This window comes from Dicentrarchus labrax, unplaced genomic scaffold, assembly GCF_905237075.1.
Source record: "Dicentrarchus labrax unplaced genomic scaffold, dlabrax2021, whole genome shotgun sequence".
NCBI lineage: Eukaryota > Metazoa > Chordata > Actinopteri > Moronidae > Dicentrarchus > Dicentrarchus labrax.
Genome location: NW_026136715.1, coordinates 24,402,871 through 24,426,679, shown reverse-complemented (window position 1 = coordinate 24,426,679; position 23,809 = coordinate 24,402,871). Strand labels below are relative to the sequence as shown.

Sequence of the window (23,809 nt, the reverse complement as noted above, 5' to 3'; positions counted from 1 at the left end):
AATCTCCTCATATAACTGTCAGCATGAATGCATATTCCTTTAAAAGTTTAAACACACGTACATGCCTACATTGCCAACAGTGGACCAATGGTCTACACTAACTTGAACTCTGTTTCTAGTCATTTTGAAGACACAAAAATAGAAAGATTATTTATCATTATATTGCTGTGATTGATGTGCAAACTGTTTCAAAGAAATTGCCGAGAGGGTTAGGGTTTTAGACATGATTTTAGCATGATTTAAAGGTTGACAAAAAAGGGACCTGCTGTGGTGTTAAATGTGTAATGACAGTGAGGTCCACTGTTGGGTACGTATACAAGTTTGCACAGACAGAGAGACAGACAGACAGACACACACACACACACACACACACACACACACACACACACACACACACACACACACACAGGCCTAGTTTATACAAAATACTGTACATGCAGGTCTTTGGGAAAAATCACATAAATTTAATGAAGCTCCATTAGCTTCATAAGCTCATGCCTTAATGTGCATCCTAATGGTGATAATACCTTCCAGCCTGTGCCGATGTGGACTGCTTATCAGTATAATTGAATTAAAATGACCTCATGGTATTCGTCAAAACAAGTAAAGGGGGAAATGACACAGCACACACTGCTACCCAGTCATTACAACACTCTTTTCCATTCTATTTGATTCTATTCCACATCAAGAGGGAGCTCACCTCATCTTTGTATTTGGTGATGTAGGAGTAGATCTCGTGCAGCGCAGACATACTGTTGAACTGGCTGAGGTGCAGGCGGGACTGCTCTGCTAGGTAGGCACTCATGTCCTGATCGCTGATGGCTGGCATACGGGAGATATCGGAATAATACCTAGAGGAGAGATTGGGCAGAGTTTTGCACATATTTGTATTCCATCCAAAACTTGACTTACAGCCAGCAAGACTTACTGGTTGTTAAATATTCTGAATGCAAACAGTGGCAGCTGGTGGCCAGTCTTCTCACTGGGGAACTGATGCAGTTCATATTTTCATGTTCAGTATTTAGGTGATGTTTCAGTATCATGCTCAAGGACACTTTAATAGGACAAATGGACACGTGAGGGACATTATTGCCAAAAACAGCTGAAGAGGAGGGGACTGTGTGTCATAATAGCAAATGTGTACGTTTTTTCTACTTGAAAACTAAGGAAGTGTAGGAAAATTATAAGGCGGGAAGAGGGGAGTCAGAAAAGAGTGGCTGTTACGTATTTTTTGTTTTTGTTTTTCAGTCAGGGGTCATCATTTTACTCAATGACAGAAGTCCCTTAAGGAAGAAGGTTGGGAACTGGGTTTATTGGACTACAGTATCATCTAATATAATTCATATACATTTGTATTATTTTGACTCTAAGGTGCAAATACTGTGCTCAAGTCCGTCAGAGCTCTTGCTTGTGTCCATTCCCCTTTATTCAAAAATAGATATATTATTTTGAGAATTTAGGTGGATGGTATTGCGGTTATTTTCTAGGTCAAGGGGAGAGTCAAAAGAAAATATTAATAATGCAGAGGAGAACCTTTAAAATAAGTAAATAAAAAAAAATTAGAATAGATTCGACCACCCTCCCAATAATTTTTGTACAGTCTCTAATGATGACTGAGCGTTAACTTGCACCTTTTGAGGTCCATGCTGTCAGACCAACAACAACCTTCACATTATCGATTCAGTATTGTTGGCTGCATCCGAAGAGCAAAAAGTCCATTGAAAGCGAGGCAGGCAGAAAACACACAATGCAGTATATTAGGAATATATCACAATATTGAGATGCACCGGGACCTGTTCGCAGAATCTATATCTCAACTATCTCAAGGTTTACTGCAGCAGGGCAGGCTGGGGTTGAGTGTGGGTTAGGAGGCATAATGGAAACAAGGTTTAACTGCACCCAATTAAACATCACCTATAAATCCTTATCTCATACTGCCTCCAAATACTCTGCAAGCCTTAGGACTTACTGTAGCACATTCAAGTATGTTGCTTGAAATAAAGAAATGGACTTTGTGCCAGGATAATTGTCTGCTCTTCTGTTTCAGTTCCAGAGTGCTGCGGCAGCAGAAGACAGGGAAGAATGCACAATGGAGTTTGTTTTTTAACTAACATAGTTTAATCTAATTAGTTCATTTTATTCATCATTTTTATCATCAGTAGTTGTTATTCTCTGTCCTGTAAACATGATATTTTGGCAATCAGGGTAAAAAAATCACGACTCTTTCATCGTCTCTTAACGACAGCAATGTATGCTGTGGAAGAAGCTACAATGCACATTGCCAAACAAAGCTGCTTAGAGACTATTGGACTCTTCCCCAAAAGCAGAAACAACGACTGTGGCAAGCGTCGGTGGTGCATAACTTATCGCAAGTTTAGTTAAACATTCTGGAGCTGAATAAAAGATGAAGGGTGAACCAAAGGACGTTTTTCAGTGAGCCTCCATTTGCAGAGAGATGGCAAACAGTTGCTTCAAATCTCCCTTTCACCTGTGTGTTTTCTTACATCACTTTCTTCTTTACAGCTGAAGTGGATTTGAAAATCAAAGGGATTGTTTTTTGTCTCGGACCTAAATTCACAAGACAAGTTTAAAATGTCACAGACAGGACTTGTATTATGCGACTTTCTGCACTGTGAGAACGTTGTGTTTCATATTCATAGGCCTGGAGCAAGGTTGCTGTAATTGTAGTACATGATTTCTTTGCACTAATTTAATCCAACTATCTACTCCTATGACTTCACTCAAATGCTTTAAATGCAAGTACCAGATATACCTATTATGTTCTTGTAATCTTACAGTTGTTTTTAGCTTAGCAGTTTAGAAGTGTAATTAACTTTGATCTCATCATTCCACCTACACCTCTACCTCCTTCTTTAAAGACAGGTTTACAGTTTATTAAAAATTTCCAGCTTCCAAGAACTTGTATGGAACCTTTTCACATACAACTGTGGATGTACTGTTTTTTTCTACTTTAATATAGTCGATTTGAGTGTCAGTTTGTCCAGGTTCAACTCGGACTTACCTCTCTACCCAGTTCTTGTAGTTGGGGATGTCTTTAGCGTAGAGAAGTTTATTTGAAGGCGAGTCTTTTCCTAGTTTGTGTTCTGACGTTGAACAGGAGTCCATGAAGGTCTGGGCCACCACAGACAGACAGGCGTCTGTGATACTGTTCTTATGGATGTCAAACACAAACTGGGGGTTCTTGATGACATTCACCCAGAACCGCAGAGGAAGACTGGAGAGGGAATACAGAATAGACATTGTTTGAGTAAACATGAACCTGTATTTGATTAAATGTAACTTGGCGATGTCCTGTCCTCATGCAAATGCATCATGCATCCATCAGTCAAAAGTGAGTGAGTGTTTTGCTTCAGTTGCTTATTTCACTATTCTACATATTACACTAATTCATTTTCAGGTCTGATTAGTGCATTGTGTGCATTAAAGCCGTGTAGCAGCTGACTAGTAGAAAATGTAGTTGGTGAGAACTTTAATAAAAAAGATACACCAAATACTAACTAAACGCAATGCTAGTCTCAAGATGTTATTAAATCATCCAGTAAATTATGGCTAAACATCCGACACAGCAACCAGTTTAATATTGCATGCATTTTGCAGACCTGGATTTATTGATTTAATGACTTTGGTATGCAGTGTTGTTCACAAAGCTATGTACTTTCCAGACATTTGCAGATGGGTTATATACAATTACCGATAACATTATGTCCTGTTACATAACAGACCCAATTACAAGGCTATTTAAATTTGAAAAGTAATTCTATTGTCCATAAGTAATTACCCAGCCCCATAGGAACACAGCGATTTTGGAAAAATAACCAGTCATCTGGTTCAGATAAACTTTTTGCGCAATACATCCAATATAAAAGAAACACATGTCAAAACTATGAAAAACACATTCAAATTTTAGTCTTTGAACCATCACAATTTGAACTATTAGGTCCAATATAGGGGTCCAAATATTTTTTTTATGTACATTTGATTATTTTCTTGAATAATCAATAATTTGTTTAGTCAGTAAAATGTCAAACTTTAGTGAAAAAGGTCCAAAGTGACATCATCCAATTTACCATTTTGGCCAACCAGCATCCCCAAATATTAGGTTTACTATCACATAAGACAAAGAACAGCAACAAATCCTCAGGCAATGTTTTTGGTTTAAAAATGACTTAAATATATACACATAAAATCCACCAAATATCTATTTACACACTATGTTATATGAATTATTCATATGCATGGCCAGTCAGCTAGGCTCAGCCAGGGAGAGACTCTAATGCAAATACATGGACCAAAAGTGAAGAAGCCTGGAGATCTAAAGGTGAAATTCTGGAACACTGTATCCAGGTCCATTAATACTGTAGAGCCGCGGTGATGAATTTTTCAACTCCCTCACTTACCAGTTGCTCTTCCAGGTATGTCGTACGTCGTAATCTGTGATAGAGTGTTTGTCGGCCTGCTCGTCCAGGAAGTCAAACATGTACTTGATGGCCAGTGGCAGTGCGCTTCCTCTGTGGGCTGTGCTGAAGATGGTCTCAAACAGGTCATCCACAAACTTCTGTAACGTACCCTGAAAGGGAAGGACAGGGACGGAAAAAACACAATACATTTTTGTCAGTAGGACTTAAATTGTAAATTTTATTTAATTTTAATCCTAGTTTGTTTTTATGTTGTTGTTTGAATGTATTTTTTAACTGTTACTCTTAATAGTTGTAATATGGTAATGATTTTGTGTTTGGTTGTGTTTGATTTTATTTTGTAATCCGTGTTGGTTGGTTAGGATGGGTCATAATTTAATTTCATTGTTCTTTATCTTTATTTGATCTCATGTCTGACAAGCATTTTGTGGGGTTGTCATTTTAATACAGGTAATTTTGCCTTATTATTGTAACTTGCTTTGACCTTTGTGTTCATAGGTTTTTTTATTACTTATATTGATTTAGGCCTTCATGTGTTGAGCATTTTTGTGCTGCTACTCATGATCAACCACCCAACACCACCCCTCAAGGACACCACCCCAAAAACATTAGTTTCAAATCTACCTGTTAATTAGAGGAGAAGAAAATCTTGTGAAAACTCAGAGAACGTAGAGAATAACAATAAATGCAGTTTCACTGTGTTGTGTCATTTCCCCCCAACCTGTATCCACAGCACCAGAATGGTCCATAAGTGTGTACATTTTTAGTATGAATGGCCCCGCTGGGAATCACAGTGATAACTCTGGCTCTGTGACTGTGACAGAATCACAAACAGGAAGCCCAGCTCTTGGATTTGGATGGTGCTTCCCTCCAATGACAGTGCTTCAACATAATTACATCAAATGTAGCTAAATGAATTTCCCTAACAACACATTTGTTTCCCAGACTTCTCCATCTGGCAGAATCTATTACCGCAGAAATGTTTGGGGATCGTATTTAGTCAGCCGTTGTGAAATGGAACAGGAATGAATTCTGTCCCAGTCGCGGATCGAGGTACTGAGATCTGCATAGACGAAACGCCCGGGCAGACACAGAAAGACAGCCATGGAGAGACAAGGACAAGATGAGCTTCTCAATTGCATTTGCCTCTCTGTTTTTTTCATCATGCATAGCCAAATCTTCAATCCCTCAACAAATTACCTGTCTCCTGACACCTCCTGTATCTGCCTCCCCGCACTCTGCACCACAAGTCCACCTTTTATTAATCTGTTTTTTCTTATTACCAGTGGAAATTGAAAAGCTGGCCCTCTTGAAACTGCTGCCCATTGCTATATCCCCCCCTTACAATTAGGAAAGAGATGGTAAACTGAGAGACACTGAAGGAGGAAAGGAAAGACAGCTGGATTGGCTCATACTGCAAGGTTCCAAGATGGAGGGAATTGTTATGGGTCTGTTTATCCCGTATGTGGGGGGTGGGGTGTATTTGTGTATACAATGGGCCCTTTCTCACACTGGTAACCAATATAATTTGGATAAATTAATAAAAAAATGTATAAAGTTCCATCATCAATGGTGAACATATACTTCAATACAATATAATCTTCCAACCAATCTCACCCACAACATTCCTATGGTCGAGCACAATATAAATGCTTCACTACCTTTGAGAAAGCCGACTCTAAACCCATCTCAAGCAAAACTGGAGGCAGGTTAATCGCACTACTAAACTTTCTATCCAAACTTGTAGGGTGTACAGTTTTTGCCCAAGTCTGCCATTTCCTCTCACAAACCAAACCAGTGTGATTTCAAGAGTGGTCATTCCACTCAAACTGCACTGCTGTCAGTTATAGGGCAATCATTTAGCATGGGAAGAGGAGAAGTTGTTTTCTTTTCACTGGGGTACCACAAGGATCGGGGCTTGGTCCTCTTCACCTGTCATTATACACCACCACCCTTGGTCTGGTCATGTTTTTTCTTACCATTGCTATGCTATGACACCCTGCTCTCTGTCCTTGCTGTCTTGGAATTTCTTTGGAATTTGGATGTTTTTGCTCTAGGCATTTCCTTGATCTACTGTGGCTTGGATTGTACCTCATTTGTGTGTCACTTTGGACAAAAGCGTCAAATGAATAACTGCAAATGTCAAATGTATGTACATTTACCTGATTTAGGAATGCATAACATTTTTATTAAGAGATCTAATACATTTTTAGTCTCCTCAATAAGCAGCAGACTCTGTGTATAGTGTAGTTTCCTCTACCATTAAATAGGTGAGGTGGATCACTCTGCCTTAAAGAGCTGATAATGCTGAAAAGATTCCATTAGTCTGAGTTTCAGTGGTGAGTTTTACTGCCCCCAAATGATTCTAAGTGCTGTTTAAGAGGTTTCTTTCACCCTGGCTGGAATAAACTTTTAGAACACTGGTTCTGTGTCTTACTTTTGTAGCCAGCAGCCTGGTCAGGTAGATCTCAGAGACCATCTTGCTGCCTCGGTCGCCCTCCCTCTGGTCCGAGTGGTCATGGTTCTTCACCAGATGCCACAGTTTAGTTCCACTCTCCAGGTCAGGGGTTATCATGGGTGTTCTGGATCGTAGGCTGTCTGGACTACTGGCTGTCCTCAGCATGCTCTCTACAGTCAGGAACAAAAGACTGAATTATTTGAAGAACCATGTCAGCTTGTGTTAGAAACCTTGTAATTCAGAAATCAAAAAAAGGCTGGTTTCACCTACTAGAGCTCATTTTCAGATTTTCAGAAACCAGCAATTACTGCAGCCAATTATTCTTCCTTTCGCAGGTTGTACCACATAACTAAAAGCATGTAGATTCTCATTACCTTACAGGTAAGTCAACTAATAAACCAAAAATCACCCACAACTCAGTGTATTTCTTTAAGTTTTCCCTCTCTTTTACAGCCTGTGACTCATACTCCCCCTCCACTTTTCTCTATCATCTATATCTGTTTCATTATTCATGACGTGAGTGTCAAAGTTGATTAGAGCGAAGCAAGGAGATGCATATCTACGACTGTTCCATTTAGGATGGAGAGGGGAGCAACCAGGGAGGTGAGGTGCACAAAGGGGACAGGACTATATGCTGAGTAGCTGTTACTCCTGGGGAGGAAGGATGGATAGAAGAGGTAGAGAGATAAAAGAGAGGAGAGCTGCTGATGCACGTTGCAATCCCTTTATGTTTGGCAAAAATGTGGAGAGGAGAGGAGAGAATGTGGGGGAGATGACAGGAAAGGGGGGTGGGTGTGCTAAATGGACAGAGAGACAAAAAGGTCAGGAGAGAGAGGGGTGAAATGGAGAGTAATGGGAGAGCACGGGATAGAAAAGTGAAAGAGGCTGAGTGGGGTGGTGTCTAGTGCTGTTGTTGCTTTTGCCAGCAGGGTGCTGAGTGGCTTTGATTCCAAACCCATCATGGCCACTGGTGGTCAACATTTACCCGTGCTCATAAACACACTCCTACACTCACACACATTTATGCACGAGCACACACCCACACAATTAAACCATAAAGCAAATACGAACATGAAAACACATTATTTAAATGTATTCGCTGTGAATCAAAATAGCTGCAGCTGTGTATTAAAGCAAGATGAGATGATCATGAAAAAGAGACCTTTGATTTTAGAAATTTAATGCCGACGACATTATCTCTTCACTCATCCAATACAGTGGAAGTGTTGTGTGAGGCACTGATTTAGAGCTTTCTGTTCTTATTCAAGTCAAGACTAATCAATCAGCATATCAGGTATTTGTTGTTAGATGTGACTATTATTACACTATAGCCACTCTTTTGGTTTAATTTTACCATTTTACCGCTGTCATTGCAGTGTCATTTTGGCTTCAGCAGGCAGCTACTGAAAAGTTCTAACAATTATTGTATGCTACATGTCCAGAACCGAACAGCAGACAACCAAAAGCAGCAACTAGCTGGTGAACATAGTGGAGTATTTAGAAGCTATAGAGCCATAATTTGTTTCTCAGGAGTTGGTGGAGAGCCAAACAGAGCTCTGCAGGGAGTGAATATTCATTATCGGCTGGCCAGGAACACAAGTCCACACAAATGCTAATGTTACTCCATATGCACTATATGTGTAAATATGGCAACTGTTTCCTACAGTAATACCTTTTCACATGACAATATGTCAGTCTTGTATTTACAGGTTATTTTGCGCAGCCCCAAAGTAGGCAAAGATTTAAAAAGTTACTGACGGTTTGAATAAATGTCCATACCTTCCGGGGAGTGGTGTAAATGGGCACCTTTAAACACACACTGTCATCGTACTGACCTCTCTGGTGAGTCAAACAGTCTGGAAAATAGAATATTACCTATTTTGCTAAAGACCACCACTTCGCTATCTGATGACTGGGTTAGAGCAAAAAGCAGAGGTCTCACTCTCCTGCTATTTTCAGCTACTATAATTGTCTTCAGAATCGGCCCTCATTGGATAACAACTCAAATAGAGTCATGTCTATTTTCCTTATGGTCAAAGTGTGTAATACACAGCTTCAACAAGATAAACCATAGGTAGGTAAACCATATTGATGCCAGGTCTATCCCTGACTGCCAGGTGTCCTCTGTCTTTCTCTTTCTCTCTCACTCCGTCAGCTGGGGATCGAGGTGTCTACTTTAATGCCTGTCATTTGCGGACTGCTTGGAAATAGCCGTGGAATGGCCTTGGCCTGGGCTGATAGCAACGGATAAAAAGGATTGCCATTCACTCGGAGGGAGGTGAAAAACACAACAACAATGGAGCCCAATCATAGCCACGATAAACAAAGAGAAAGAGCGAATGAAAGAGTTAGAGGGTGTGGAGGGAGGTAGGCAGTTGGAGAGATGGGAATCCTTGACGGAACATCTAAAATGGGATCACGTCAAATGGAGATTGGGAATCTTACCGTATCTACTGAGGCTCTTGGTGAAGGTGGAAGAGTTGGAGATGTTATAGGCAGAGTTCTGCTTTGGCACCAGCGCGATCACTGAACCATCTGTTACCTGCACATTAAAACACACACACCAAAACCCTCAGTGTATGAATGTGACTTTACTGTCGACTCTTGCTTGTGCCTGCTCTGTGTGTACCTGATAGTGAGCCAGCGTGTTGAGTCTCTTCCAGTCATTGTCGATCTTAGTTGTGACATCTTCATCTTGCAGAATGATTCTGGCCATCCGACCTTGACGCCATTCTTCGGAGAGAGGGAACAGAGGTTTAGAGCCAAGAACACAAGTACTCTGAGGATGTGTTGCCGCATAGTGTTTTTCTCAATTTACTTTCTCACTCTTAAAGGGTAGTCACTTAAGGGTCCAGTGTGTAACATTTAGGAGGTTATTTATTAGTTATTTTATTAAATTAAATATATCAACTTCACCGCTAGATGTCACTAAATCCTACAAACTGGTCCCTAAATAAGACAGGGAGTGCAGCTGCCAATAGCTGTGAAAGAGACAATTTGGTTGATGTGGATGAGAGGGCACTTCAAACTCTCTTGCACACCTACTGCTAGTTTGACATTGGCTAAGCTACTGCATGCCAATGGTGGCACACATGCCTAAAACTGCTGACCCCTGATCCCTGAATTGTTTCTATAGTAGCCCAGACTGGACAAACCAAGAAAGAGGGCCTTTTGCGTATTTTGTGAGTTTTGAAGACACTGTTCCTACACGCTTGGAAGGCAAGCAGTATTCCACTAAATTCTACCCACAGGTCCTTTAAAGCTGTGCCAACCAATGTTTTAAAATCAGCACAATTAACGCACAAGTAATTACCACCACCTCTGCAGTTCCGCTCAGCTACACTGAGCGTTTTAGCATCTTTTAGCTGAATGTGTTGGTTTTACGGGGCCCCACCATATGTTTGTATTAATGCAGGTATAATTATACTATTAACTGATTCTGGTGACAGTCTACAGTGTTTTTTTCAGTTTTTAGCCGTTTTCCATAGAACAAAAAAAAACCCAAAACTGCCCAGGAAGTACAAGACAGGAAATGCCCCCCTGTCAAAACATACCAACAGAAATCAATTCCTGTTGATGTAGAGAGTTTGGAGTTGTAGTTTGATACTGAGCGTATTAATTTATAATGAAAAGTATTTAATTCCTTTCTGTTACCTCCGCTGTATTTGCTGAAGCTTCACTAATGTCAGCTAGTGGCTTATGTAATTGGATTAAACCTCGCTCTTTGAATTTAAATAAATGGTTCAATATGTGAAGGGGGTGTGTTCAAGCTAAAACGGGGCTTTAAGCTGTAGTGCGCTGAGCTCTCTTGCCCACTCTAATCACACCTGTGCTCATGTCTGATACAGTTAGAATATGCAGTACTCTACATCTTACCCAGGTCCATATCAGAAGCCTTGGGCCTCTGTGAATAGGGGCTGCCCTTGTACACAGCATCCAGCAGCTTCTCTTTGACCTGTGTGATAGTGTCACAGTTCAGACACTTGACCGTCACCTCGGGGGCATTCTCATTCTCTGGGTTTACACAGTGCAGCGTCTGGCAGAAAAACAAAGGAAACAAAGGGAAATGGAAACAGACAAAAGAAATTAGGCTTAGTCAGAAACACTGCAAGAACAGAGCCAACTAGTGAGATGTTTGGATGATTGTTCAGGTGCATTTGAATGTACCCGACAGCATCTTCACACCTAGTTTGTTTGCAGCAACTATTTTAAAACCTGGACATTTTCCTAGACTGTTCAGTCTGTTAGGGGCTATAATAACTCAGCTTTCGCACTTACGCACAAAACAACTGTAGCAGATCCTACGGACAAGTAGCTTTGTGTGTATGTTTCCAATCCAAACTTGAAGTGCTTTGTTTGGAGAGAGAATGTGATTAACGCTGGCCCGTAGTCGTGTCGGTTCATGGCCAGATCACGTTCTCCTTCCAAACACAACTGATGCTGAAGCTCCATGTTTACCCTGGAAGAAATCCTTCCCCACAGCAGACTCCTGACCAATTAAGCAAACAGGCGGCTGCCACATTTCAGCTGCTGATCAGTTAGTTTGCTTTAAAATCTTCATCATTGTTAAATGTGACTAAAGCTTAACAACCCATCAAGTGACTCAGACCAAAGCAGATGAGCCTCAAGACAATAGGTTTACTGACCAGTGTTTTGTAGTCAATCTGCTGCCTGATGAGCTTGTCCTCGCTGAGGGAGTAGCGGGCTTCTCCTGTGATGGCGTCTATGGGTCCCTTCTCCATCTGCTGCTTGATGGCACAGTAAAGCATGAACAGAGGCTCCCCGGCACACTCCTGGTGAGGAGGAAGACAGAAAGAGAGGCGTTGCCAGCAGTTCAACCGAGTCTTTGAACAATTTCATTTGAACAACAGTTAGAGGCCTGAGGAGGGAAACCTGTCCAGTAATTCACAAGAAAAACAAAGATTAGAGAAAATCCTAAAAACAAATAGCATTTTAGTTTTTTTCACCCCATGAATCACCTTATACTCTCTTCTGGTTCTGGCTCTCTCTTCGGGGAAAATACAGTAAAAAAGTGCTAAAATACAGTATAGTCCATATCCAGATCTGCTTTTTCTAATAATAATCACAAGATTACGTGAGAATCCAAACCACAGCGGCTCGGACCAGTCAGCTTCCTTTGAGGAACCACTGACAACCGGGACATGAACTATGGATGGTTTAACACTAGGTATGTGTGATGGTGTGTGTGTGCGAAGTGTTACTGTTAGCTTGAAAACAACAATGGTGGCTGATAAAGAGGTTAGCGTGGATGCTGCTGGCATCAGTTCCATCAGAACTGGAGAGTAGTTCTTCATGAAAGAAGAGCAAAGAATTATTCAAATAATGTAGAGTTAGACTACGTAATATGGATCATTGATCTGACTTGGCCATGATAGACTGTGAAAGATGATTCAATCACGTGCAAAGTAATTTTTGAAACAGTTTGAATTGAACAGTTATGACTGTCTACTTAAAGTATTGCAGGCTGCTTCAATCATATCACACTGGACTGCAGTGAAACATTTAAAGTCAGGATATAAGCAGGTGGCCACTGTGGTAAAATGGTGTGCAGAGAGCTCAGCAAAACACATGTAACATCTTCCTTATGCGTCATTAAAACGGCAGATTTTACACCTCCTTTTCCCAGATGTTAACATTTCAGACTAAACTTTCTCTGCAGCAGCAGTCAGTATTCCGGTGATGAATCAGGTGTTGCAAGCTTAGTATTAATTTCCATTCCCTCCTCCCACATTTTGTGCCTCTGAACAGAAACACCTTCAAATCTGTTGCATGAGACCAAATATACACTTTTTAGCTGTGTGTTTCCTCCATCTATCAGCACAAAACCTCAGTGTGGTCTTTTAGTAAATAAGGACAAATTCCTTTGACTGAAAAAGGGCTGCAAACCCTTAGCAAATATCCCTGTCTGTGTCTAGTGGCAGAAATCTTCCACTTTAGTTAAACTATTCATGACATTCTTTAACAAATTCATGGCCGTTCCTAAGGCAATATGTGAGATGTGTGTAAAATTTTGGTTGATAAGATTCTGCTTGGTCTCTTGGCATACCAAAACAAAACCACTTCGCAGCAGTTCTCCTTTGTGGGTTTTAGGCCCGGACACCACCTGTAAACGCAGACAAATGGGTGAAATGTGTTGATGCAGTGGATAATTTACGTCTTATTAATATCTTTTACTTGTGGTTTGATACTTAAATCCATTTCATGACCATTCCCCAAATCCTTCCACACCCACTAACTTTCCATCTATCTTCTCTCTCTCTCTCTCTCTCTACTTCACCTTACGTTTTATTAGGCGATAAATGCCTTAAAGTGATCAGAATTTGCTCATAGTATTATCAAATCCTCAAAGGCAGATATGGAAACGGTCAGGCTGACACTGCAGTCACAATCCAGCCTGGAACACGCAGACGTTGCATTTTAGAAATCAGATCTTAAAATCTTCTAGAAATGACAAGTGGGTGAATCAACCTTAGGTAATCTCTTTCTTTCTCTTTCAGCCTGGAGGACTGACTGAACGTGGCTTTATATATAAATCCTTTCATTTCTCTTTACATCTCAGAGCTTATGCGACCAGACACAGATGTTATAAATATGTTTCCCACTCGCCCCTCCATCAAAAACACTTGCCAATCAATAGTGTCATTAGTCATCACTTGGACCCAAGGAAAACACTCCCGACTGAAGTAGCAGCAGTTTAGAGGGGAGAGAGAGGACACATCACGGCCGATACTCATCCCGACGAGAGCTTAATGATCGACCGCGCAGTGCTCAGGGAGATACTTCAGACTGTGTGTGTGTTGGAGATGCATGAGGTCCAGGTGAGAACAGGGGAAAGTACTAATTTATCTCTCTCACCTTCACACACACTCTACAACTCGCTCTTTAATTTCCAGCACACACATTCCTCTGTTTTTTCTTCCTCTCTCCCTGTAATACCAGTCCTCAACCGCTGACTGTTATTTCATTCTCCTCAACAATTTCTTCATCTCTCTATCTCTTATATTCACACATAGAGTACATCTTCATGTAGCTGCTTTCAAATGAATATATGATGCTAATCTATTGGGTTCTAATGAGCTTTAACAGGTCAAGCCAGTAAATGTCAGCCTTTGGGCTAGCAGCGGCCGGTTCTGGTCAGATAGTGTTCGCCTTGTTTCATGATATCTGATGACTTTAATCACAAAGGGGCCTTTGATATGGAAACAAGACAGCGCAGGACATTTGTATGATGTCGTAATGCCAGATGAGTGTACCTGTCTTCATTTTTCCACTCCTTTCTTCTCCTTAAACGTACTACAAGGAGTGTTTAACTGGTTATAAAACAATCTTGGTTCTGTATGACCTACATAAACAAACAAGACCATCCGCGAGAAGACTGTAGTTATTTATGACGCCTGCCAGTAGGTCAGATTCAGTCGGATTCCCCTTGAAATCAATGAAACAAAAAATCTATCTATCTATCTATCTATCTATCTATCTATCTATCTATCTATCTATCTATCTATCTATCTATCTATCTATCTATCTATCTATCTATCTATCTATCTATCTATCTATCTATCTATCTATCTATCTATCTATCTATCTCTTACAAACTAATGTTCTCAATGTTCTGGATAAAGTAACAAAAACTACAACTAATATAAACTTGTGCTGACAGAACACAAGGTTGTTCTGTCCTTTTTCATTTTCCCCTAATTATCCATTTCTATGACCCCATCCAACCAAAAACCTTCCTGCTACCACTGTCTCTCCTACTGTCTTCTTTAGTTTCACCGTTTCTTTTTTTCTTCTTTCTTCCTTCCCTCCTTCCTGCTTGCTTCTCTTCCCCTTCCTTAACTCCTAATTGTCACGTTCCCCTATTCTTCCTCCCTCTCCCCACCACCCCTGTCGCCTACCTCTAACCCTTTTCCTCGCTTCCTTCCCGCCTATCCCGCCAACCATTCCCCCTCTCTCTCCCCTTTCCTCATTCGACCGCTGTGTGCTTTAAGAACCTCGTTAGCATCTGGGCCAATTAGGTGGGCAGCTGCTAACGAGGCAGAGCGAGCATACATCACACTGTTATGTTTTTGCTCTGGCTTTCGCCGTCCTCGCTCGGCCGCTGCATGCTTGTCTTCGAGATTTGCCCTATATAGTGGCTTCATTAAGGCTCCCTAATTGTATGCTGACATTTACATTTTAGGGATATAATGATGGTTCTGGCGGTACGGAGAGGGGAACGGGCTTAGATTCCTACATCGCTAACAATCAGAAACTATAAATCAGCAATGAACAAGTTAGAGACGTTGTATATTTATTATTTTCTAGGAAATAAAGTCACTTTTGCTGCATTTTGATACTATATCAGCACATTATACATGCACACATATGAGCATGCTCTGTATCATCATCAAAATGAAAGAATTACACCCAATTTATGCCATCTTCTACACCATTTTTTTATTTACTGTGCAACTAGCAATTACCATATGGAACTCACAATGTCATTAGGGTTATAATGGTCCTTTCTGACTGGACTGTAAAAGCGAGAGACAGGAAGAGGGGACGAGGAGTGGCGAGGATGAAGGAGAACAGTGAGAACAGTGTGAGCGCCATCGCACCCCCCTGGTGAGACTAATGACCTTAAGGCAGAGGGGAGACTGACGGCGGAATAATGACAAGAGAAAACCCACACAGATGAAAGAGAGATCAGAGGAAGAGGAATAGTGAGCTAAAGGAACGACATGAAGATCAGTGAAGAGGACAAGTCGGCTACAAGAGTGAAATTATGAGAGTGGAGAGGAGTAAAAAAGGACATTAAAACAGCAGAGGAGGGAAAGAACGCGTGCTGCGGGGAGGCTTTGATGATCCACTGTATGTATACTGCACTGGTGAGGCAAGAAAATATGCAGCTGAAACAGGAAAACCCTTTTAATAAGCTCAGTGAGATAAATGCAATGGGGAAATAATACAAGCCAGAGGCATTTAATAAAACTCTAACACACAGGCTGTATAAATGCATTTAAAAACACAGCACAATATAAATCCACTTTAGATGATGACTATTAATCAGTGTTTAAAAGGTACAGCAAACAGATGGAGCGAGAATATTATATGATTGCGCCTTGTTTTGGGGCTTACCTTGAGGAACTTATACAAGAGGAATGTAAACCAGTTGGTCAGCATCTTCTCAGCGACAGACTCCGTTCTGACACACAGAGGAAAAAAACAAACCAAATTATGGAGTAACATGATTATGAGGTAAAACTATTTGCTTTGGAAGAGCTACACCATTTTGTACTCATTACAGGGAAGATAGATTTAAAGTTTGGTTAGAGTTTAGTTATTTATGTCCCTAAAAGAAGTGCTCCATTTAAACTAGTGGTTACCACTTATTGGCTTGTGAGCCCTTAAAGCAAAGTTTTTGCTTCAGTGAGCACATGAGCTATCATTTGAAGGATTTTCACAGCCCTAAAGAGGTAAAAGCATCCGTTTTCTCACAAAAAAAGACAAAACTTGCTTTTTCTTCATGTGTTATGATCTTGTTGAACCCTCAGATTTGTCTTCCAAACCAAATAAGTAAATACTCATTCATTATTCATTTATTATTGGAACATCATTGTCCATATTTTAACTTTTGAAAGTTTTGACTATGAAGTTAATATAATCTTCAAACCTAAAAATAAAAAAATATATTCAGAGGGGATGGTCCATGGTCTAATGTACATCTATTGTGGGAATCCTTGACATGAAAAAGTTTGGGAACCCCTGCTCAGAGTTCCTCTAGAACTTTCCTGATATGTGGCAGGATCTATCTTTCCTGTGCAATACAGTAAATAACATTGGTAACAATGGCACTAAGTCTAGGAGAATATGCAGTAACAGGAACAATACAATGTCTAGAAGATTAATTAAAAAGAAAGATTTAACAATATGTAGTTCTTCTGGTATTCTATTATGCATATTCTGGTGCTGTAAAGACTGGATGAAACAGTTGAGAGATAAATAAGTTTTACAGACAGATACTTGAATTAGGTTTGTGGTTCATTTGTTCTTGTTCATATCTGTCAGATGTATAAATAAACTGTGAACTACTGGTATCTTTTGTCTATTTTATTTGATCCAAACAGCATCCCTCATTTTTGTCCATATGTATTGCCTCTGTGCTAGTGTATTAGTCCTTCTGCACTGTAAAATATTTTAAACTAGTTCAACTTAAAAACGTAGGGTCCCTTGCTGCTTTAAACATGAGTTACCGGAACTGACCTTGAATAATTTGTTCAAAGTTGACTCATGCTATTGTAATGCAAAACTAACTGATTTAAGTTTAGAGAACTTGAGAGAAGAACTTACGATATCAAATTCAATCAACAACAGTTTATAAGTTCCGAAATACTAACATAAAACAGTTAATTCCACTAAAATCATATATGTTTGTTCCACGTCTCTCCACCTCTTCCTCACCTCCTGAGCAGCAGTTTGGGATGGTTTTTGCTCTCCAGGTTTCTGTCTATCAGGTCGGACAGAAGCTGTTTCAGGACTCCGGTGGCGTACTCCATCTCCCCCTGCAGGGCCGTCATGATCAGAGATGCCACGTTGCCTCGGTCCCGCATTGAAAATGACCTGGAAATAGTAATAGTAATAATATATTGAAAATATAATAACATTCAATATGAATACATCCCCAGCTTTTGCTGAAGCTGATCCTTAAAACATGCACTTTTAACTTTAATCAAACTCTCCTTTGCCATAAACAAACAACAAACAACTCTAATCCTGGGCATAGCCTTTCATGTCATATCTGATCATATTAAACAGGTGATAAAAGCATGTTTTCCAAAGACAAATAATCCTTGCTTTTCCTCCAAAGGACTTTTTTTTGGCTGATACCTACAGTATTTAAAAATGGAACTATGATGCTCATGACTAAACAAAGGCAACATTACGCGCATTGTGCAGTGCAGTGAGTGTTTTTTTTTTTTTCGAATTGTAGAAATCCCTTTTGGAATAAACTCCAATACTAAAACCAAAAAATATATATAGTTGAACAATAAATAAATAAAGAAGGAAAGACAGACACCTCTGTGCCTCCAAGGTTCGTATGAACGTCAACAGGAAGTGCTTCTTTGTCAGCAGCTGGCCAAACAGCGTCAGTGCCTTCTCAACATTTGCCTGGACCTGAAGAAAAACAGAGACAGACACAGAGATTAATGGCTTTCTATATACAAACAGTTCTGTACTTTATAGAGGAGCCTGCCATTGTTTTGTATCCTTAGAAATCTGCCATCATTCACTATCCTCAGCTTTCCCAAAGAACTCCATGATGTAACAATGAAGTTACAACAGCGTCTGTAAAGTCTAATCAATTATTGTTATTCTTTCTATTGTTCCTCTGTAAAAGTTAAGGCCCTGTTTTTTTTTTCAATCTTTGCCCCGTCACGGTGACTTTCCACAGCAATGGATAAATAGTGCGCATGCACTGTAAACATGTGGAATGAAAAGAATTTTTAGAAAGGTTGCCACAGAAGTCATCTAGCAACCAGAAAAACCCCAATACTTCAATCTGAACAGTCATTGCTTGCCCATAGGTAACTTATCTTTGGGCACAATCAAATGCCAAATATTGAAAGTAACATAAAGGATAAAATGTTTATATAAAACTATGACTCACTCTGAGTGAAGAGGGATTCTGAACACATCTGCCAGCAGTATGATGAGCTGAGATTGGCTTGTAAACAACAAGGTTAAGACTGATTGGCTACTCTCTCCCGCTGCACTGCTGTGTGCTGCTGTCTAAGTGTCTCTCAGTTGTTGCTCTACAGATGATTTTTGCAGACAATTTGACAAAATTGTCTTCTTGACACCAGGGGGTGGATGGGTCAAAGCATCCTCCAGTTAAATATGGACGAGACGAGAATTTTAATCTCTGGTCCCGGCCAACTCGTGTGTACTCATAACTTGTCCTTGTCTGGGGATTTAGGTGTTAATCTTATTGTTTGTTATTGGACTTTTGCAAGGCACTAATATGTGTTAATGTTTGTAAATGTCCTATTTTGAAAATCTGACATTGCCTGTCCCATTTACCACTCTCTCCATCACTATCAGATATATTACTTGAAAGCCCTTAACTGAATCATTTAACAGTGCTTCAAAAGGCTGCTGTCACTGGGAACGCTCACTTTTTATCTGTTCCACGAACTTTCTAAAAATGTCTAAAATCTAATCAGACTGGCCTGAACCAGCCCAGCATGAGAGAGACTCAGAGAAGGAGAGGAGGGAGGAAGCGTCAGGGCATTGCAGGATTGTGTGTGTGTGTGTCAGGGTTGGTGACAGAGGTGCTCCCTGCTTGTTCCACTGGCTGGCACCTGTCACTACTCATCAACAACACACTAAACCCCCTGAAGACGCCTCTCTGTCGCTCACTCGCTCCGTCTTCCTCGCCGCTCTAATTCTCTCCCTCGCACTTATTGTTGACTGTTTCGCATCATCGGTCTTTCTCCCATTTTAATTTCTCCTCCTTTTGGTCTTTGTGTGCATCTCTCTCACACATTCTCTCTCTCTCTCTCTCTCTCTCTCTCCACACACACACACACACACACACACACACACACACACAAAACACACATCATTTCCACCTCTCTCTCGCTCTCTATTGTCATCCTTTTGTACCACTGTAACATCTATTCTTTCTCTCCTCCGATGTGCCATAATAAAGTGTCTGGGCCTCTCTCTAAAGTGCTAAATGAGATTCTCGGGCCTCCAGGGTGGATTCTGAGTGTGATGTGTGTGCGTTTGAAAAGAGAGAGTGAGAGCAAGAGAGGAAAGGAAAGAGAGACAGATGGATATGCATGTACATACTGCACAGGCAGAGTCTTTACCGGATTTCCAGGAGAGTTAGGAAGGGTACATTGAGTTATCTGCAAGACTGTGCATGTGTATGTGTGTAAATGTACTGCATGTAGTGTGTGTGTGTGTGTGTGTGTGTGTGTGTGTGTGTGAGCATAACTGGTGTGTAGTTTGGCTGTCTAGCTTAGGGGAGAGAACAGTCACACAGAGCAATAAAGCTAGGAGCATTGGTTTACACAGGCCATTGGATTACACTGGCAACCCCTGGGGGAAATACAGAGGGAAGGAAGTCTAGACATAACTATAAAATACGTAAGATCCCTTTACCTCTCTGCCTGCCTCAAACCTCAAATTAAAGGTGGACCCCGCTTTTGGGAATTTGTATCTGGGGACATCTTCCCCACATTGTCATGTCTCTAGTGCTTATGTAGCTTAGCAAAAAAAAAAAAAAAAAGATATTTTAGGACCTCTTAGGCCGACTGGTTGTCAGCAGATTTGATAGAAGTCTATAGAAAGACTCAAAACCATAGTACGTTTGGGAGATTGGGCCTTGTACCTTGCATGACAAAGATGTAAAGCTTTATAGAATAGCATTCCAGGGTAGGTCTGGGTTCTAGCAGTTCCATTTCGATGCTAGCAAATATCTCATCAAACCTCTTTATTTTGCTCCTTTACTTTTTAAATTACGAATATAAACTGTAGATAACTTTTGCGTTGATGACACTTTTGTGGATTAAAATGACAGTGGCGGGGAATTATATTAGCTGAAGCTAACTGACATCAACTCCGTAAAGCCTACAATGAAACCTATGATTGTTCTCTGCTAGCTGGTGTCTGCTCTGGGCCACCAATTCTTTTTTTTAATGAAAAGAGTGTTTTTGGTGTGATCTACAAGAGTGACTGCAGAACAGCTTTAATGTGCTGTACCATACAACATGAAATGGTAGAATTTGTGTTTAATGTTGTACGTGACAAATAACATAAATAAATGGCAAGAATCTCCCAGTTAAACCTCAATATCAATATTTTAAATATTATCAGTGTAATAATTAGAAATTTCAGCATTTGGAGCTTATGATACATTTACATTACAATCCAATAAAAAAAAAAAAAACAAAATACAAAACAAAACATAATCAATATTTGCTTGGAAAAACCCCCAAATAAAGATGTATTATTATTAGATATGCAGACAAGTAAAGCATTGAATAGAAATATCTAAACGTGTAATTAAGAATCAATAAATAGTTTTAATTTCCAAATGTATTCCAAATACATGTCTTTAGTCTAAAATGTGGCCATAACAAATCTTTAAATTAATTTCTGTTTCTTTATTTTTTTATTAATTCAAATTAATGTGTTAAATGTGACAGCATCTGATACCAAACTAGGCTGACATATGCCACCAAATGCCAGCCCTCCAAAATACGCCCCTGATTGAAAGTTAAATTCAAGAGACTTGAAAGAGTTAGACTTGATAAGCAGACTCTATACTAGATTCTTATTACATAAGATGCTATTGAACAAAGCTTTATGTGAGTTGGCAAAAGCAGTAAACTTAATGAAAAGGAAGGAAAATATGGAGAGTGTGTGTGGATTTACCCACTGGTTGTCAAAACTCTTTAACTACTCTGTATTCTTTCTGAGGACAAAAGGTTGTTGTGCTGTACGAATTATAAAGGCCCTTGAGACAAAGTGTGATTTGTGATTCTGGGCTATATACGTAAATAAAATTGACTTGACTCTTCTTTCAGACTTTGCATTGCCAGTAATTCTAAGTTATAGCTTTATAGTGTCTGCTGGAAACCACAATGGGCTTTTTTCTATATTAAAGGATAATTCCATGGTATTTAAGTAATCACCACTGTTCCTTCTTGCCAAAAATAAGAGAGGATGAATCACTAAGAATGAATCAAAAAACGGCAGAAATGGCAGCTATGGGACCACCCAGAGGGCTTTTTTTTCCTTCTAGGAATATAAATCCACTTTCTGGATTAGAACGATTAAATGAAGCTGTAAAAGGTCAAACAAATTATTCCTCGTCTCCAAAAAGTCAGTGCTCCAATCAAAGCCAATGGAGCAGCACCAGATTCTACATCTTAATGATACTGCTGATTACAAACTTGGCTCTCTGGTTTCTAGCTTTGGAGAGAGTAGTTTATGTTGACATACTATTAATTCTACTTCCCTTGGTCTCAGCCGTAAAATGTCTTTATAAATTGCCATTCAGCTGTGCTGGCAAGGTGGGTGCATGTACTGGCTTAATTAATAACTTAGCAGTGATGTATAATGCAAGTAACAATCCTACTAACCCCGACTGTTACTTCTCCTTCTCTGCTCTAATCCTCTTCTTATCTTTCTCTTCATCTTTGCGATGCACTTTTTTACATCTCTTTATCATCTTGCATCTCTTACATAATATTTCTTTCAGTCCATTTCAAGCAATCCTCACTTTAAAACTCCACTTCCTTACATCAAGAGAATATGGTGAGTGTCTGTCCCATGAGATCAAACTAATGATGATACTAAGGCTCTTGAAAAGTCATTTGCATGCATTGAGACAAGCTGAATACATTAACACAAAGTAGGTAAAATATAGGTTATGTGATTGCTTTAAGGTGAAACACGTCTGGAATTCCCCTCGGCTCACATCTCAGACTTTTGGAGAGGCCTGTCTTTGATGAAAACTGTCATGGGATAATGGCTACAAAGGTATTAAGCAGCGTTGCCAGAAGGACATTTTCATGCCATTAAATCCAACTTTCAAAATACTTCTCAGAAAATACTTCTCTCGATGTAGCATCTTGCTGAGGTGAATTAGTTGCAGTTAGCTTAAGCAGCTACTGTTTCTACTTCTGATGTAAATGTATTAATGCAAAAGCAGTTCTACTAGGTTTAATTAATTAGGGTGAGTTTGTTTCAGTTTCAAGCTTGGTTGGTAGTGTACTGACCCGTACCTCCATCTCCTTGAGCACAGGGTGGTCTTCAATGCCTGGGAACAGGACCCTCATTGCGTAAGTCCGATAGTCCAAGAAGGGAATCCCAGCTCCGTCCAGCTCCTGGGTCAGCTCGTGGATGTCTGTCTGAAGCTCGGCAAAAGCTATGAGAAAAGATGCAAATGGAAAATAGAGATGGTTAGAATGGGTGATGGTGAATAATGATGTGTTTGTATGGACATACAGAAGGAACAGCACTACTATTGAACATCATATTGCATTGTGGAATGATTTATTATAATCATGGATCTTGTGATTTTTCTTGTGCCGAATTTGCCCCTGCAAGTAGCCCACATTTGGACTGACCAGTTCACCAGCCATTTCTTTGCTGCCAGTGAGGAGTTTGACCAGTAGTGCAATAACAATGACATGATCCCCCACTGGCTTCCCACTTGTGAAAAATTTCAATTGTATTGGTTGGAATCTAAAACTTTGGGAGCAGTGGTGAACACACATTTTTGACCTGGACCACCTGTGCATTGCAAGGTTTGTGTTTGAAAGTTGAAGTCCAAAGACCCTTTTCACAATTTGCTACATAAGATGTTAATTTTGACACATTGCACTTTTTGAAACAAATGTCATACTTCAAACCCATGCATGAACAATGCGTGAGCCCCCCAGGCAAGTGTGAGATTTGTGAATTGTGCCACAGCCCCCATTTGCGATATTCAAGCAAGCAGTGCTTTGAAATCTCTTTGGTGAAACTGGCCCCAGTATGGCAAACTTCAGGAAGCCCTAGAAAACATTGTATTGCCAGCAATATTTACCTTTGTTGAATTAGAAAGTGACAAGTATAGGGAAATATTCAGGGTCCTCCCCCATGAAAGACTTAGTGAAGTTGCGAAGGGTAACGGGAGGTCTTTCAATGAAATGTGGGCTCCTCTGCTTAACTACCTACCTGAAGATTTGACTCGGCTAGTGATGAGGGGCCAGTTTTCCCTAAAATGGCCACGCCCACCTGGGATAAATCCATAAGTGTCTTCTCTTGTACTGCGGTTCCTAAATACTGTCATTTTTTTTTTTTATGTTTTAACTCCACTTGATGTATCACTGCTTACTTTTGTAGAATATAG

The 23,809-nt window shown here is 40.1% G+C and overlaps 1 protein-coding gene across 2 annotated transcripts in view; it reads right to left on the bottom strand.

Annotated features, from left to right (window-relative positions):
- LOC127377737 (plexin-A1-like) overlaps nucleotides 1-23,809 on the bottom strand; it is a 260,122-nt gene that overhangs the window by 7,214 nt on the left and 229,099 nt on the right. The window contains exons 21-32 of one of the 2 annotated variants that reach the window (XM_051425882.1): nucleotides 22,692-22,840; nucleotides 17,975-18,072; nucleotides 17,359-17,517; nucleotides 16,036-16,102; nucleotides 11,541-11,687; nucleotides 10,771-10,930; nucleotides 9,524-9,627; nucleotides 9,340-9,436; nucleotides 6,874-7,064; nucleotides 4,419-4,588; nucleotides 3,023-3,235; nucleotides 701-851 (exon numbers count right to left, since the gene is read on the bottom strand). In XM_051425882.1, coding sequence (XP_051281842.1) covers nucleotides 701-851; nucleotides 3,023-3,235; nucleotides 4,419-4,588; nucleotides 6,874-7,064; nucleotides 9,340-9,436; nucleotides 9,524-9,627; nucleotides 10,771-10,930; nucleotides 11,541-11,687; nucleotides 16,036-16,102; nucleotides 17,359-17,517; nucleotides 17,975-18,072; nucleotides 22,692-22,840 — 1,706 coding nt within the window. The remainder of the gene's footprint in view (nucleotides 1-700; nucleotides 852-3,022; nucleotides 3,236-4,418; nucleotides 4,589-6,873; nucleotides 7,065-9,339; nucleotides 9,437-9,523; nucleotides 9,628-10,770; nucleotides 10,931-11,540; nucleotides 11,688-16,035; nucleotides 16,103-17,358; nucleotides 17,518-17,974; nucleotides 18,073-22,691; nucleotides 22,841-23,809) is intronic. The other variant, XM_051425883.1, reaches the window with a different exon arrangement.